A 14597-nucleotide genomic window follows, 5' to 3' on the forward strand; every position below is an offset into this window, starting at 1 on the left:
GTTTTTAACCCTGAGAAATAACCCACTACAATGCTGGAAAGGGCGGCATATTGTTTCCACGAAAGGCAGTCTACTTAAACATGAACATGTGGATTAATTGATCTTCCTCAAGAAAAATCTGCCCTTCAAAAAGATATGGACAGTGATGAGGAATAAAAAATGACGAAGCACAGGCATAAGTGAATGAATTTGCTGTGTATTAGGTTAAAGTAATGATTATTGACCTGTCTGTCTAAAATGCCATGTATTTATTGCCCCAATTATACCAGTCGTAAAGCACAATTTATAATTTATTTATGATAACACTAGCAGGTTTCATTCCTTTTTTTTTCTAGCGCTCCTGCATATAATTAATATTTTTTGTTTGTAAGATGTTTACGTTGAAAGTTTGCACTTTAAAAACTTACCTCTTGTGTTAAAAACACCAGGAAATACAGTTATTGAATTACTGCACTTTATTGTTGTCTGTCACTGGAGTTTTATTTTATTATCAACCCCATCCAACAAAATGACGGTCATATAGTAAGCCTTTTTTTTCCATAAAAAAATAAAACATAACATTGGTATGAAATTTTGTTGTTTTAATTTTGCTATATTAGAAATGTGGTCTTTTTATATGATTAAAATACTATACACACACACACAACAAATATTTACCATCGTATCGTTTTCACTCTATCGAACCGTATCGTTCTTACACTGTATCGAATCGCATTTGAATCGGTCGGCCTTAAAAATGTATCGTTTTTTAATCGAATCTTAACCTGCGTATCTAGATACATATCGAATCGGCTTCATGCCAGATATTCCCAACCCTAAATTTTACCCTGCTTTTCACACGTCATTTGTTCTAGCAAGGAGGGAAAACGACTCCACCCCCACTTCTGTTAATCTTCTGCTACCACTCAGTCAGTCCTTCCAGTTTGTCAAGCCGAGTTGGTCCATTAAAGAAAAAAAAATCTTAAAACAGCTTATCTTAATGATAATCTCACTAATCAACTGGCTTTGTCCAGACAACAAGGGGCCAACGTGAGGCTAAGAGAACCTTTGGGGCGTTCTTCCGACGCCACCATAAAAATGTCATTTATAAATCGCATTGGTTCTTTTTGACCTCAATGGCAAACTATGTTTTAAATTCCTTTTTTTTTTAATAGTGTGTTTCAATTTGCTGTGACGAGACCTTCCAAATCTGGCCTTATCTCAACCTCGGAACCATTCTTGTGCAAAGATTGTCCCACGTTATTGCCTTTGCCACCATGAGAAAGAGACAGTAGGTGTGCTCATTTACATTAGTATTAATTAAGGCCCATAATGAGCTCAGCATGATGCAGCATTTCAATGCATTCCTGAAGCTTTGTGCAAACTCTGCGGAGCTCCAAAGCTTGGCTTTTAAGCTGTTACTTATTGCTAAACCTCATACAATAAAGATGCAAATGAACACTGGAGCAATTGAAGTAGAAATTTATGAAATAAGACTCTGCAGTTACATTCGGTGCAGTATTACAAAAACAAAACATAAAAGTGACTCATTTTCCATTGAAAATAATGGTTTCACCCACAAGGTGCACTTATAACACTTAAAGCACAATCGTGTTACAACAATTACATTTGAACTCGTTGCTGTTGATGAACTAAGTCGTTCACAAAACTGAAATGTTTTGAGAACATTTTTGCTGTAGAATCTTGATTGGCTGTCCACAACAACTGTTTCTATCCCCGCAAAAACGTCAAAATGGAAGATTCTAAAAACTGAGAAATGCAAAATGGAGTTCGAACAGGCGAAAAATATCACGGTAATGGTGACATAATAGGCCATAAAAGGTACTTTTCGAGACCTCTGTGAAGTTAGCCTACCATCAGATTTTTTTTATATAAAAATGTTTGTGCTGCTATTGTTTCTGAGATATTTAATTCTTTGATAGGTTAATCTGAGGTCAACCAGCCCTTAAGTTTTTATCTAAACCAGCTAAAAATGGTGTCATTGTTTATCCTGGTTTGTGTTGCAATGGTTCTGTAGATATTCTGCTTTAAATCTGTAGTGATGACGTCACGCAGCGCCCCCTTTTTGCGGTGGAAGGGAACCGCAATGGTGGTGTTAGTTTGTGCTAGTTTGTGCTGTAAAAAGCCACACTAAGCAACACGGCTGCTAACAGTCATATGCTATTGTTTAGCCACAACTGAATTCATTACCTTATTACTATTCATCCTTCACACAGCCGCTGGAATCAGAAATGTTGTTTAATCCATCCGCAGGCGACCAGGAGATTGATTTTTGATTGATTGCTGATTTTACAACACTGTGCGGGTGTGCGCTGATACTCATGGGAAACGCAGTCTGCCTTAAAAGAAACCACGAATAGAAGGACATGTAGTTCTTAAAAGATAAATGTTAGTATGAGTTATAATTAGAGATGTCTCGATCGATCGGGTCCGATCAAGTCATTTTCAAAGTATCGGAATCGGCCAAAAAATATCGGCCATGCATTTTTTCTAATATACATATATTTGTAATTAAATCGTTTTCTAATTGTATTTAACGTTACAGACATAATGTATTACACTCTTCCAGAGTCTTTAGTTTAAGCTTAAGGTAGGGTTATCAAATTTATCGCGTTAACGGCGAGAATTAATATTTTTTACATTTATCACGTTACAATATTTAACGCAATTAACGCATGCGCTGCACGACCCACTCACGCATTGTCGCGTTCAATCTATAATGGTGCCGTTTTACCCATACAGTATATAGAGCTAAAAGGCAGCGTAAAATGAGTAGAATGAATTTTAGCAGCCTTTGGAGCCTTTTTTTTAAAATGGCTAAAGCCTTACAATCCCTCTCCCAACGATTAGAATAATTGTGGGAAACAATGTGGGGAATAAAGGTAGTAGGTGATCTTTTTCTTAACAACCTATGTTATTTCCCAACGCAGAGAAGATATATCAATTGGTACCACGGCGCACAGCCATGGTTGCACTTCCCATCATGCATTTGGGTAGAAGTTGAATGGCTACAGTATCATCTATTGAAAGCTCCACAAATACACTAGATGGCAATATTTAGTCACAATATACAAAGTCACATTTATCCTTTAAGGATTACAAGTCTTTCTATCTGTGGATCCCTCTCACAGAAAGAATGTTAATAATGTAAATGCCATCTTGAGGATTTATTGTCATAATAAACAAATGCAGTACTTATGTACCGTATGTTGAATGTATATATTCGTCTGAGTTTTATTCATTTTTTTCTTAGTGCATTGCCAAAATGTATATGATCGGGAAAAATTATCGGGAATGATTGGAATTGAATCGGGAGCAAAAAAAAGCAATCGGATCGGGAAATATTGGGATAGGCAGATACTCAAACTAAAACGATCGGGATCGGATCGGGAGCAAAAAAACATGATCAGAACAACTCTAGTTTTAATAATTAATTAAAACCTGTCTTAATGTTTTCGTTTTAATAATATGTGTAAAATTTAAACCAAAATAACTAGTAGCTCGCCATTGTTGTTTACGTCGCAGGGCGGTGATGTCACATGGCCACGCTGAACCTACTTCCACAGTGTCACTCTTTAACTATGTAAGGTAGTGATTTAAATACGCCACAAGGTGTCAATGGCGAGTTTTAAATTAATTAGAAATCAAGCCAATGAGTGTGTTTTGTCCCTGGACTGACGTCGTAATTTTCTTTTTATTCCCCAGTACGGGTCCATTGTGCCTTATGTTCAATTGTATGTTGTGACGGTAAGACACCTAATAATGGCTCCCAGCATCATAGTTTATATAAATTGACTAAATATTGCCATCCAGTGTATTTGTTGAGCTAAACGAGTTGCTAAAATGTTCAAATAGAGTTTGACCAAAGTCTGAGTAAGTTTAATGTGTATTTTGCATATCTATTTTGATTGTGACTTTGTGAATGTCAGTTCTCTTTGCATTGTTGTTTAACTGTGTGAGAATATGGGCTAATAAATACAGATTAAAGCACTTTTTGTGAACATTATTTTTTGAAAAATATGAACATTAATTTTTGTTGTATTTTCACGATACGATACTTATGTTTGTTGTAAAGGAGTTGCTCAAGATTATGCCAATAAACGTCGCGGTCTAAGCTACGAATCTGAACTCTTTCTCTGCCTCTTAGATCTCAATGTGCAAAATAAGTCATCATTATAATCTGTTGGCCAGAAAATTATACGAATAGTCAGCAATCAAACTAAGTTTAATACATTTTTGGTTTTCCGTGTCGCTTATTCACCGAGAAGCAAGCTTCGGGAGCAACATCTGATAAATCTGAGAACACCGGCTGGATGACGATCCATCTGGTCAACGCTTTTACGTGACAAAAATAAGGTAAGAAGTCAGTAGACGCCATCAACGTTTTCGTGTGCTGTGATGTATGGGATATCTGCAAAATTTAACAAAACTGCTGTGTTTCACTTTAAACTGAAGTCAGTACACATCTCGCCTAATGCAATCATGTCCATAAATGGAGTTGGTTTTCACAGAAAATCGCTGACAGTTTTGCCGCAGATAATCATGGACTTTTAACTGCCAACCAGTAAGGCTCATGACCTATTTTGCACGATGAGTTACTCACCAAACAGACACACCTCCTTTTAAGTACAGCATATAAGCAACGCCGAGCTCTCTGTTCGCCGTGCATTCCTCTACACAGCTTTTGTTCTGTCATTGAATGCACCCAGAAATTTCTGAAATTAAAACTCCGCATTAATGATCTCTTGCCTCCAGTCTTTGTTCTGCAATCCAGTCTAGCCGTCTCACCTGAATTGAAAACGAACACGCGCCTCCAACAATACCCTAATCACATGTAAAGCACACGACAGCTCTGGATGCTAACTATCTCCATAATAATATTGGAATAAGTTGGATCACACAATAGTTTATCGTGAAGATCGGCAAACAGTTTTTCACGTCAAACACTCTCCTGCTCTCGTCACTCGAGCAGGAGAGTCCTGTCAATAGCGAACTTGACATATGAACGCTACTCGTCTCATCCCGTCTTTCCTGTTCATTTTGCCTCTGCTGTCCTTCTCATTAATATTCCAATCGGGTTCAAATTCGAAGGGCAGAACCGATGACATGTTTCTGTAGTTAAAGAGTAAGGTTGGGCATCATTTAAAATTGAACGATTCTGGTTCCGATTACGATTCCACGTTTCAATTCTGGTTCTGAACGATTCTCGATTGCAATTCTTTTAAGAGACAGTCAAAAAACAAAAAAAACAAAAAAACAAAAAAAAAGTAAGAAAAAAATTGCATGGTTTATATTAGTGCTGCAACGATTAATCGGTTAACTCAAGTATTCGGGAAAAAAAATATTCGAATTAAATTTTGCCGCTCCGAATATTCATTTAATTAAAGTGGTGTTGTAATGGTTTATTTTGAAAGTGTTTGCATTTAGTTTTATTGATTAGGGTGGACACACTGCTCTCTGGTCTGCATCATTTCACATGTCTGAATCCAACTGCTCCCTGTCAAGACCAACCTAAGCTAAGTTTTTGTTTGAGCTAATGTTTTTTAATGTATTCATAATTTAGTTTATAGGTATATTTAGCCGTTTTTTTTGTTGGAGTATGTGTCTAAACCAATGGTTAGGAGCATTGTAAAAAAAAAAAAAAAAACATTAGCATTTTATAGCATTTAAGCTGGCAGACTTTTGCTATTTAAGTTAGCCAATTGTTCTTTTGTTGGACTTACATTGTCATCGATGTATTTTTTTCATACTGTTTGAGGCTCAGCTCAGGTAATTTAATTTTTCATGTTCCTTATCCGATTACTCGATTATTCGAACTAACTAGTTCATCGATTAATCGACTACTAAAATAATCGATAGCTGCAGCCCTAGTTTATATTAAAGTCTTCTCGATGATTTTTTTTAAATTATATGAACTTCTCACAGGGCTAATTTTAACTTTTATATAAATATCAGTCTTTGAACTTGAGCATTTTTTTTCCGCTCAGCGGTCAGGGGATCGAAACATGGAATCGAAATTTAAAAATTTGAACGATTCCGGGAGCATCTGAGTTATAGAACGGGTTCCCATCAATGCTCGGTAACCAACCCTATTAAAGAGTGACACTTTGGAAGCACGGCAGCGTACCCATGTGAGTCATCGCCTTGCGACGTCAACCACAATGGCGACCTACTAGTTAAAATAATTTTACAAATTTTATTAAAACGAAAACATTAAGAAGGGTTTTAATGTCAAATTAGTGTAACTCATACTAACATTTATCTTTTAAGAACTACATGTCTTTCTATCCGTGGTACCATTTAAGACTAAACACTACCGCTTTTGTCCACCGGCGTCTCTAAAATTGATTAAAACTGAAAAGTTACATAGTGTTGCTTTAAAAAATTTAAATATATGTAAAAAAAATAATAAAAATACTAGGTAGTTGTTGCGTCATGCTAATTCCTAGCTAAGGGAGAAAAATCCGATCAGAGCTATAAAAACGTTCCTAATCTGCATTGCAGGCTAGCAGTTAGCAAAGCTATGCCCGAGACTGGATTTTTTCCCTCCCCCTCCAAGTTAAAAGCGGCGTTGTAAAGGTCCCGTTTAGATCACAGTGCGGCTAAGCTCCAGAGCCATGAGAAAACAGTTGGCACCTCTGCGCATCAGCCTGAGCGTGTACTTAAGTAAGAGCTTGTTTTCTTTCCTGCTCCTCGGGGCTTTTTGCGCAGAGCTGCCGCGGCCGCACTTCTTACCTACCGGCCCGCCGCGGGGGAGCTGGCTTCACAACAAGCAGCAAATAAAGTCAAGGTAGCAAAATAAAGACGAAAAAAAAGCACAAGGCTCTCCTTCCTTAATTGTTCCTTAAGGGAAATCCCTTGAAGTAGCAGTTAGCGAGCGCGAGGCCTTCTCTCCCGCTAAGCTAGGAACCCGTCTAATTTAAGCGCAACGTGTTGCTTTTTGGCTTCACATCATCGGGAGTAAATGAGCTCGCTCTAATATTTCAAAGTCTTATCCTTTACACGGCTGCGCTTTTCTTCACGTACACCTCAGAGGTTTGGTCGGGCACCAAAAGACTGAAGTTGCTCCGGAAAGTGGCCAGAGGGCGACCTGCAGGCAGGGAAAACATTTATTCTTTACGTTTGTCAATAAGACAAATGAAGGGTGAGGCATAGACTTAAAAAATCTATTGACCTGACACTACGTCATTCTTTGCGTCACGCCTTATCAGAGGGGGCAGAGCTTCATTTAGTCATAGCCGAAGACGGCACACGCTCATGTCGGATTTAAGCTTGGATTTACGTACGATTGGATTTAACTACGAAAGCTGTACCGCATACAAACAGGAGGAATTGTCTCAAGAGCGATTTGTTCGAGGATTCAAGATAAATATTTTTCGTACCATGGATGTGTGAGTGAAGCATTTATTCGCAGGAATTGTCTTCTTTGTTTACACATGGAGGCGGCTAATTTTCGTAACTGACTAGCCTCATAGTTGGCAATATTTACGCAAAATAAATGCTACCTGCAAACTTTCTTTGCTTTTAACCAAGAATCGAGACAGTATTACATCCATATCTATGAAGAAGTTGGGGATTTAAGCATTTATTAACAATAATTTTTGCCAAAAAAGCTCCTTTTACGCCAGGCGGCCGCTAGCCTCATTCACTCACATAGTAGCATGGTATGTAGTCAATATACATAAAATAAACGCTAAGTGTACGGTTTCTTTGCTTGAAACCAAGAATCGAGACTGTTTTACGTCCATATCTATGAAGACTTTTTTTTTCACAAGAATTTTCGCCAGAAAAGCTGTTTACGCCAGGCGGCCGCTAGCCTCATTCGCTAACATAGTAGCATGGTACGTCATCAACGGTTTCTTTGCTTTTAACCAAGAATCGAGACTGTTTTACGTCCATATCTATTAAGAATTCGGGGATTTAAGCATTTATTCACAAGAATTTTCGCCAGAAAAGCTCCTTTTACGCCAGGTGGCCGCTAGCCTCATTCACTAACATAGTAGCATGGTACCTAATCAATATACGTAAAAAAAAAAAAAAAAAAAAAAAAAAACGCTAACTGTAGGGTTTATTTGCTTTTAACCAAGAATCGAGACTGTTTTACGTCCATATCTATGAAGAATTTGGGGATTTAAGCATTTATTCACAACAATTTTCGCCAGAAAAGCTCCTTTTACGCCAGGCAACCGCTAGCCTCATTCGCTAACATAGTAGCATGGTACCTAATCAATATACATTAAAAAAAAAAAACGCTAACTGTACAGTTTCTTTGCTTTTAAACAAGAATTGAGACTGTTTTATGTTAATATCTATGAAGAATTCGGAGATTTAAGCATTTATTCACAAGAATTTTCACCAGAAAAGCTCCTTTGATGCCAGGCGGCTGCTGGCCTCACTTGCTAACATAGTAGCATGGTACTTCGTCAATATACGTAAAATAAACGCTAACTGTAGGGTTTCTTTGCTTTTAACCAAGAATCGAGACTGTTTTACGTCCATATCTATGAAGAATTTGGGGATTTAAGCATTTATTCACAAGAATTTTCGCCAGAAAAGCTCCTTATACGCCAGGCGGCCGCTGACCTCGTTCACTAACATAGTAGCATGGTACCTAATCAATATATGTAAAAAAAAAAAAACGCTAACTGTTTTAACAAGAATTGAGACTGTTTTATGTTAATATCTATGAAGAATTCGGGGATTTAAGCATTTATTCACAAGAATTTTTGCCAGAAAAGCTCCTTTGATGCCAGGCGGCCGCTGGCCTCACTTGCTAAGATAGTAGCATGGTACTTCGTCAATATACGTAAAATAAACGCTAACTGTAGGGTTTATTTGCTTTTAACCAAGAATCGAGACTGTTTTACGTCCGTATCTATTAAGAATTCTGGGATTTAAGCATTTATTCACAAGAATGTTCGCCAGAGAAGCTCCGTTTACGCCAGGCGGCCGCTAGTCTCATTCGATGACATAGTAGCGTGGTACTTCGTCAATATACGTAAAAGAAACACTAACTGTACGGTTTCTTTGCTTTTAACCAAGATTTGAGACTGTTTTACACCCATATCTATTAAGAATTCGGGGATTTAAGCATTTATTCACAACAATTTTCGCCAGAAAAACTCCTTTTTACGCCAGACGGCTGCTAGCCTCATTCGCTAACATAGTAGCATGGTACCTAATCAATATACGTTAAAAAAAAAAAAAAAAAACGCTAACTGTAGGGTTTATTTGCTTTTAACCAAGAATCGAGACTGTTTTACGTTCATATCTACGAAGAATTTGGGGATTTAAGCATTTATTCACAGGAATTTTCGCCAGAAAAGCTCTTTTTACACCAGGCGGCTGCTAGCCTCATTCACTAACATAGTAGCTTGGTACCTAAGCAATATACGTAAAAAAAAAAACTCTAGCTGTACAGTTTCTTTGCTTTTAAACAAGAATTGAGACTGTTTTATGTTAATATCTATGAAGAATTCAGGGATTTAAGCATTTATTCACAAGAATTTTCTCCAGAAAAGCTCCTTTGATGCCAGGCGGCCGCTGGCCTCACTTGCTAACATAGTAGCATGGTACTCCGTCAATATACGTAAAATAAACGCTAACTGTAGGGTTTATTTGCTTTTAACCAAGAATCGAGACTGTTTTACGTCCATCTCTATTCAGAATTCGGGGATTTAAGCATTTATTCACAAGAACGTTCGCCAGAGAAGTTCCTTTAAAGCCAGGCGTCCGCTAGTCTCATTCGATGACATATTAGCATGGTACTTCATCAATATACGTAAAAGAAACGCTAACTGTACGGTTTCTTTGCTTTTAATCAAGATTCGAGACTGTTTTACGTCCATATCTATTAAGAATTCGGGGATTTAAGCATTTATTCACAAGAATTTTCGCCAGAAAAACTCTTTTTATGCCAGGTGGCTGCTAGCCTCATTCGCTAACAGTATATAGTGTATAATGATAATATAGGGACATTCTATTCTATAATAAGTTGTGATTGTACATAGAATTTATTAATTATCTATTTACATATTATTTATGATTGATTCTGCATGTTTTCCTCCAATATTAAGTTTCTGTTAAATTGAGTGATGTATTAGCTGTTGAAAACTTGCAGTAAATAAAAAAATAAGTTGCTATTTTGGTCAAAAACTTATATGACATATTAAATATTGCTATTGATCCTGAAAATATAGTTGATTATCTCTGGATTTGGGGATTTTTGAGCATCTAGTGTAAAATCTGAGACATCTATAGTCATTTTAAGTTGTGTTATACTTATATAGAAAATAATTAATCGGGATTTTATAAGGGAATGACTTATGGCTAAGGTATGTGCCTGTTTTGGTTTTAGGTTGGTAGCAGCTTTGGTTTTGTAAATATTTGAAGTTTTTGAAAATAGGCCCCCTACGAATCGGCCCCGTTTCCCGTGTCATGTCAATAGATTATGAAGTCTATGGGTGAGGTAAAGTTGACTGACCTGTCCATGTTTTCTGTCCGGTTAAAGTGAAGCTGGTGCACTGCGAGTGCGAGTTGCATATGTGCGCCGCCTCTTTGGCGCTGTGAACCGACAGCACGCAGCCTTGCTGGCTGTAGGAAGGCCAGCAGCGGTAGTCCTGGTTCCCCGATGTCGTCATGCCTCGCGTCACGTTGTAGTCTAAAAACATCGAGACGACACCTTGTCATGTAGGTAACGAACAGATGAACAAACAGCACCTACGATGAATGCATTACTCACACATTCCCCAAACTATTGGAATTTCTGTCCACCAATTAATTTACCATGAAATGCTCACAAATCAACAGGAAGTGACCCCAAAATGCCCCCAAATCAACAGGACGTGACCAATTATAAGCTCCTCGGTGGCAAGGCCCCTGGGGTCAATGAGATCCGTCCGGAGTTCCTAAAGGCTCTGGATGTTGTGGGGCTGTTGGGGCTGACACGCCTTTACAACATCGCATTAACATCGGGGACAGTGCCTCTGGATTGGCAGACCGGGGTGGTGGTCCCCCTTTTTATGAAGGGGGCCCGGAGGGTGTGTTGCAATTATAGAGGGATGACACACCTCAGCCTCCCGGTAAAGTCTATTCAGGGGTGCTGGAGGGGAGGGTCCGTCGGGAAGTCGAATTTCTGATTCAGGAGGAGCAGTGTGGTTTTCGTCCCCACCGTGGAACAGTGGACCAGCTCTACACCCTCGGCAGGGTACCTGAGGGTGCATGGGAGTTCGCCCAAGCGGTCTACATGTGTTTTGTGGATTTGGAGGAGGCGTTCGACCGTGTTCCTCCGGGAGCGCTGTGGGGAGTGCTCTGAGAGTACGGGGTACCGAACCCCTTGGTAAGGGCTGTTCAGTCCCTTTACAACTGGGGTCAGAGTTTGGTCAGCATTGCCGGCAGTAAGTCGAATTCGTTCCCAGTGAGGGATGAACTCCGCCAAGGCTGCCCTTTGTCACAGATTCTGTTCATAATTTTATGGAAATAATTTCTCGGCGCAGCCGAAGCGTTGAGGGGGTCCGGTTTGGTGACCAAAGCATTGCCTCTCTGCTTTTTGCAGATGATGTGGTGCTGTTGGCTTCATCAAGCCGTGACCTCCAACTCTCACTGGAGCGGTTCGGAGTCGAGTGTGAAGCGGTCGGGATGAAGATCAGCACCTCCAAATCAGAGACCACGGTCCTTAGTCGGAAAAGGGTGGAGTGCCCTCTCCGGGTCGGGGATGAGATCATGCCCCAAGTGGAGGAGTTTAGGTACCTTGGGGTCTTGTTCACGAGTGAGGGTAAGAGAGAGCGGGAAATCGACAGGCGGACCGGTGAAGTGTCTGTATTAATGCGGACTAAGCACCGGTCTGTAGTGGTAAAGATGGAGCTTCACCACTTTTGGCTCAGCTCTCGATTTACCAGTCGATCTACGTTCCTACCCTCACCTATGGTCACAAGCTGTGGATCATGACCGAAAGAACAACATCCCGGATATAAGCGGCTGAAATGAGTTTCCTCCGCAGGGTGTCTGGGCTGTCGAGCCGCTACTCCTCCGCTTTTAGAGGAGCCAGCTGAGGTGGCTCAGGCATCTGGTTTGGATGCCTCCTAGACCGCTCCCTGGAGAGGTGTTCCGGGCATGTCCCACAGGCAAGAGGCCCCCCGGGGACAATCCAGGACACACTGGAGAGACAATGTCTCTCCCCTGGCCTGGGAACGCCTTGGGATCCCACCAGAAAAGCTGGTTGAAGCTGGGAAGAGGGGAGTCTGGGATTCCCGTTAAAGCTGCTGCCCCCACGACCCGACCCCAGAGGAATCGGATGGATGGATGGATGGATGGATGGATGGATGGATGGATGGATGGATGGATGGATGGATGGATGGATGGATGGATGGATGGATGGATGGATGGATGGATGGATGGGAGACCCGGTATACCAACCATCACAGCAATGCTACAAATCACAATTTCTCCAGTTTACATAAGAAATAAATAATTCTAGTCCTTTAGTCCTTGTCCCCTCACGCCGTCATCACGTCACGTTGTAGTCTAAAAACATCGACACGACACCTTGTTACGTAGGTAACAAACAGCTGGACAAACAGCAGCTCCCTCCCGATTAAATGCTGAGCGAACTGGAGTATATAAAAATCATAGGAGAAAATTCAACCACGAAAGGGAACCGCATTGAACCCCAAGTCACACAGGCATGGGATCGCTCTCACTTTCGTGACTTTTTGGACTGTCAAATTGTCGCCACTTCCAGGAGAGCGAGACTCCTACCAGCCATGACTGGTAGGTCTCCTTTTTTTTTTCGTACAAAAAATCCCTGCACGTGACCTGTGCGTCCTGTCATATCCCTGCTATGTTGTACGATACATGTGTGTCTAATTGTAACTTGCTTTGTAATTTCTGAAAAAGAGAGAGAAGCTGGCGGTGCAGAATGTCTGCAGTGGCCTGATGCTCTCTCATTGAACGGAATTTCGTTGTCATCTGTTGTCATCTTGTAAGAGCTGGTGTCAATGACAAATCTCTGGAATCTGAAATCAGCTACAGCATGCAAAACACAACTGCTACAGTAGAACCCGATTCTGTGTATCAAATGCAACTGCTTAGCACAGCACAACAACATTTAGCCATGGCTAATCTTCTGTTATCTTACCATTGTTGATTTTGAATAGCGTACGCCCTGTACTTCCGCTTCCCAGAATGCCATGCGTGTACAGTCACAGCCTGGAGTTTCACAGCTGCACATAAAGTAGCAAAAGCGTACCCTGCTGCGGTTGCATTCACAAGCGAAGTAGGGTACGCTTAAAGCGGATGGAGACCCACAATTTTTGAGCGGACCAGAGTTCGTTTGATTGGCCCGAACTAGAATTCGGATGCGCGTTCACATTAGAAAACGAAGCGGACCATCTAAGAAAAAGAACTCTGGTCCGTCTAAACTGGACCAAACAGTGGTAGTGTGAAAGCGCCCAAAGACTAATAAGTATTTTTGTCCAAAACACAAAAATTAAAAGGCTGCCAAAAACAACACTGGACAGATTCCTTTGAATTATAGTATGATTGTACTATACTTAAATCATTGCCTTTGTAGCTCCAGCTGTTTTTGACTAGAGAGCAACTGAATTAAAAATACTCATTTCAATAGAAGTGGCTCCAGATTTGAAACAGATTGTTTGAATGCGGTTAACTTCTGACCGCCAGCAATAAAAAAAAAAAAACAACAACAATCCAAACAAATACTTGAATTCTGTCCTCTTCAGAGGGCCTTTCTTCAATCCCTTTACTCAACATGTCGTTAGCCTTCCACAACATTAGTAATTGCGCCATGCCTCTCCGGAACATCTTGAGCTCTCCTCTCCCAGTGCGCCGCGCCACATTGAACGCATCGCCTTTCTCCGACCTAAACATTTGCCTTACATTAATCATTCTAATTCTTCCAGTCAGGCAGCCCGTCTTAAATCATCTGCTCCACATTAGCCATGAGAAACACACATACACACGCATGCGTGCACAAAGCGAAGTCTGGGAGTTCACAGAGAGGAGACGCTCTGTTGCAAACTGTTAACCTTCTGAATAGTAAGTTGTGTGTGTGCGCAAAAGACACAAGGATCAGACTTCTGGGGATGAAGGGAGAAGAAGAACAAGGAGCGTTCAGAAAATCGAGGCCTGTCGTGGAGGGAAAAGGTGGCCGACCTCAGCTGTTCGTACAGATGAAAGCTCCCTTTGTGCTTCGCACGGACGGCTGGAAACGGTCTAACGTAGAGAAGCCGTCTTACAACGCTTCACTTGAAATCTCGTATTAGCCTCGGCGGTGAATCTCATCCGCGGGGAATGTCCTTTACATCTGCGAGCCATTTCAAAATAAGACTTATTACCTGTTGACACTCAAGTCTGTTGAACACATTCGTTATTACACTGACATCATCCGGGCCAGATTTGCATCATTGCCAGGAAAGTGTGTATATTAATCGATAGCACAGCTTGAAGCAAAATGGAGTGTAATATTTGTCTAGAATAAGCAGCTGTGCTGTTGATTTAGTACAACTGAATACAGACGATTCTCTGTCAAAATGAGCAGTGTTGGGCACGTTACTTTAAAAAAGTACTTACCGTATTTT

General features: G+C 40.4%; 1 protein-coding gene across 1 annotated transcript in view; it reads right to left on the minus strand.

The window, feature by feature from the left end:
* Positions 1-1451: 1451 nt before the first annotated feature.
* Positions 1452-14597, minus strand: part of pkdccb (protein kinase domain containing, cytoplasmic b) — a 34801-nt gene continuing 21655 nt past the window's right edge. Inside the window, exons 6-7 of the mRNA XM_057859311.1 lie at positions 10484-10660; positions 1452-7090 (exon numbers count right to left, since the gene is read on the minus strand). Coding sequence (XP_057715294.1) covers positions 6999-7090; positions 10484-10660 — 269 coding nt within the window. The 3' untranslated portion in view covers positions 1452-6998. The remainder of the gene's footprint in view (positions 7091-10483; positions 10661-14597) is intronic.

The sequence above is a fragment of the Corythoichthys intestinalis genome, chromosome 15 (genome assembly GCF_030265065.1).
Source record: "Corythoichthys intestinalis isolate RoL2023-P3 chromosome 15, ASM3026506v1, whole genome shotgun sequence".
In the NCBI taxonomy this organism is placed as follows: Eukaryota; Metazoa; Chordata; class Actinopteri; order Syngnathiformes; family Syngnathidae; genus Corythoichthys; species Corythoichthys intestinalis.